This window comes from Cryptomeria japonica, chromosome 8 (assembly GCF_030272615.1).
Source record: "Cryptomeria japonica chromosome 8, Sugi_1.0, whole genome shotgun sequence".
NCBI lineage: Eukaryota > Viridiplantae > Streptophyta > Pinopsida > Cupressales > Cupressaceae > Cryptomeria > Cryptomeria japonica.
Window position 1 is genome coordinate 510279685 of NC_081412.1, and position 3721 is coordinate 510283405.

At 35.3% G+C, this 3721-nt stretch overlaps 1 protein-coding gene across 1 annotated transcript; it reads right to left on the reverse strand.

Moving 5' to 3' along the window:
- Positions 1–2373: 2373 nt before the first annotated feature.
- Positions 2374–3416, reverse strand: LOC131057183 (probable 2-oxoglutarate-dependent dioxygenase AOP1). Its single transcript, XM_057991370.1, has 4 exons — positions 3145–3416; positions 2959–3035; positions 2724–2899; positions 2374–2637 (listed from the first exon to the last, which is right to left on the reverse strand). Exons 1-4 carry the CDS (start codon positions 3414–3416, stop codon positions 2374–2376), a joined length of 789 nt encoding a protein of 262 aa, XP_057847353.1.
- Between the last annotated feature and the right edge of the window lie 305 nt (positions 3417–3721).

A 3721-nucleotide genomic window follows, 5' to 3' on the forward strand; every position in this document is an offset into this window, starting at 1 on the left:
CCATCACACATAGGATCCCAGCCACAACCACCTCCAAATCTTGATGAACCCCCAAACCACCATCATATGTAGTTGAAACCATTCTTAGAAAAATAAGAGTGAACGTGCAGATCCCATCATCATAAAAACTTCACACTGAGGCCAGAGCTCCATAGAAAGAGCCCACAACAAACCCTAATGAGCCTCACAAGAAAGAGGCCACTAAGAAACCAAACCCACAACATGACCACGAGGAAGATGGCCATGGGCAATTCCTCCTTCACCATCATCGCCTTCATCTTCCACCTCTCCTGCATCGCATTCACTACTAAAAACCCTACCTCCCTTGCCACTCCCTTCATTTGCCATTAGATTGTCTCATTTTGTTAACTCCTTAATTAAAAGGGTTTTTTTTTCAGTTTTTTAAAAATAAAAATATAGTTATTTGTACAAGTTGTAAGTATTGTTCTTGAAATAGTAAACCCTAGTTCGGGTTTGTGTATTTTATGTGAAATGAAATACTATAGTTTTGGATTTACTAACCCGAGTACATGTGGTTAGCAAATATTGAAGCACTTCATCCAGTTATTTGTTAAGGTTCAATTATGAAGAAATTATTTTTATTTTAGTTTGAAAATTGAGAATGATATAGATGTATTGTGAAGAGTTTCAAATCATGGGTGTTAAAAAACTATATCTTTCTTCGACTCTGAGACATTGTATTGATCCATATTTTGTATCTTGATAGCACATTTTGTGCTCTAAAGAATTGCAATTGTAAAAATATTTCATAGTATTGTGTATGCAAAATATATACATTATTATGTCTTATTTGGAACTATGTCTCTAAATCTCAGAAGATGCAAGATCATAGAATGTACCTGAATGAAATAGAGATGATACTCTATGATTAAAATAAAGTGATTATGAAAGTGTTGAAAAGCCAATGAGGCATTGAAAAGTCTATCAGTGAGATAGCATTGTCAATGAGACATACAAAATAGCCAGTGAGGCAATTTTGAGTGGTTTTATTCCCCAGGAGGGTTTCCACTTAGGACATATCATTATGTCATATTCTTCTGTATGTTTTATTTATTCTATTGTCTATTCTATTTGCTTCATATTGCTCAAATAAGTCAATTTTGAAAAAGCACTTAATAAGAGAAAAATTGTGTATAAACACCGATTCACCGTCCCTCTCAGTGTTCATTGTACTCCAACACATTGAACCTCAATGTACCTTTTATAAATAACATGAATCACTCAAACATCTTTTTCAGTTTTTTCCTAGAGCTTAAAATGTTTGGACTTGGATTGATAACCTTTTCAAGATTTTTTTACTAGAACCTTTTCCATGACATATTCCTCCAGATCATACATACTTTCATCATGGATATTCTATTCAACTTATAGAAAAATACAAATTCAACTATTTTGTTAATCTTTTTATGGATCATCATGTTTCAACTTATACTAAAGACATGATTTGTCCTAATATTTTATTATAGATCTAGGTGTAGGCTAATATATTGTCTCTTGAAGTCACCCATTTATAAGTGCTTTCTAAGAACAAGTGTAATAACCTTGTGTGGTTGCCTAAGTTTCATTGTCTTACTCTTTGTTTAGGGGCCACTCATCTTCTAAAAGGTATTGTCATAGACAAAGTGTCTTTACATAAGGTAATTGAGAGAACTACTCCCAATGCTCTAAGAGAGCATTGTAGTTAATTGGGCTAGTTGCAAATTACTCTTTCATGTGTTACTTATTTGCCTCTTGTGGGAGGCATTTATGGGTGGCCTACTAGAAGTTCTTCTAGCTACTTTGATTCTAGCAAATTCCCTTGACTAGCTCTAATAATTTCATCTACTCATTCTATTGAAGACAAGGAAGATAAATAAAATATAGTGAAAGTTGGGACCCTCCCATAGACACCCTAAACCTCATTAATGTATTAGGTAAACTAGATGATTGGGATCCTTGCCCTCCCTCCACAACTATTGCTCTCACTATCTAATGTATTTATTTACGTTTTTATGTTGTAAACTATTACTGATTAGATACTTTGAAGATGTGATTGTTTCTACCTATTTTTTAATAAATTATTATAACACTATTTTTGAATGATAATATACAATTATTCATAAAAAATATATATATCTATAATTTAATCTTTAAAACAAATAAACCAACAATATATCTCTTTCGAACCAAATTTGAATATTTCATAAAAACACCCACTCCCCAAATTAACTTTCGTATCTTGATTTTGAAAATGTTAAGCATAATCATATTTGGTATAAACTAGCAAATCCAATGTTATAAGATAAATAAAACAGTGGAAGTGCTACAATTGTACCATGGGTTGTATGGAAACAAAACCATAAGCCAACGAAACTATATGCCAGCCAATCGTTCCACCACTTTGACTTGTTCTCCATCTGCTTTATAATTTCTGAAACCTTTGCGCAATTCAGACTGCAATTCAGAGAAGACAAAAGGTTTGTATCGTCGTGGATTATCTTCATTCACAAGAATCTCTGGAGCAAAGATTTGGGCATCGCGGGGAAAGCTATAAAAAAGGGGAACCGATAAACGATTCTGCCACCCTTTACAAATCACGCGGTGATCTGCACTCCTGTATCTACCATTGCTCCATGCCTGCAATCAAATAATCATATCAATTGAACAACAAAAAAACGGTATAAATCATAATAATGGGGAACACAGAAAGGATTAAATCATACCTTGAGGCTTTCCCCTAAGTTGACAACAAGGGAGTTTGGTGATGGCTTGACGTTGATCCACTTCCCTTCTTTCGATAGAACCTCAAGCCCTTCCCCTTCATCATTGTGAAGGATTGTCAGGCAACCTGGATCTGCATAAGGAGTCAGAACCTCTTCCCCAACAGATTTTTCATAATCTGCAACCAGGCTACACATTTTTCGAAATCCGAGTGGAAGAAAGTTTCAACGTCCAAACCTAGGCGCGCAAGAATGAATTTAATTAGCTTCTGTGCAAGATCTGACAGAAATAAACTGAAAGTACCTTTCGCTTCACTGTAATATAATGGCACCAGAATTTCATTAGTCACAATAGTACCAGAATTTTAAATCATAGTTGCTTTTCATTCATAGCAACCAAAGGGAAGAGCTTATTAGACGAGACCTGGGTTCCGACAATTCCATGAAAAAAACAGTGCACAGTCTATTTATCTTTAAAACCACAGTTGTGAAATGTAAAAAGAAAAGGCGGATAACATAACAGAAGTCTGAGTTTCCTTCCTCGGGCCATATTTTTCGAGACATTTCAAGGATTGAATCTGGATTGGGCATGTCAAGGAAGCAAAATGTCTCAAAAGGAATCGGAATCCTGGGGGTACGAATGTAACTCTCCACGCGATTAGAAGTTGCGATTCTGTCTTTAGCCTCCACGGGCATCGACACCAAATCCTTGCTAACAGACAAAACCTTTTGCAGAAGATCTTGTGGAACTCCATGATTCACCAGCTTAAAAAATCCCTATTCTTCACAAGCTTTTCTGAGTTTTGCAACCTCCGCATGATATCGAAGATGGTCTCCCACAATTTCCTTGGGAAATTGTGAAATGTCAATCACGGGGAGACTAGAAGGAGATTGTAAAGAGGAAGCCATGATGACCTTACGAAAGAGAAGGAGAAAATTGCTCTTAAATAATATTGTGGTAGATTTTTCATTAATGGATATCGTCACAGTTGATTGTGATT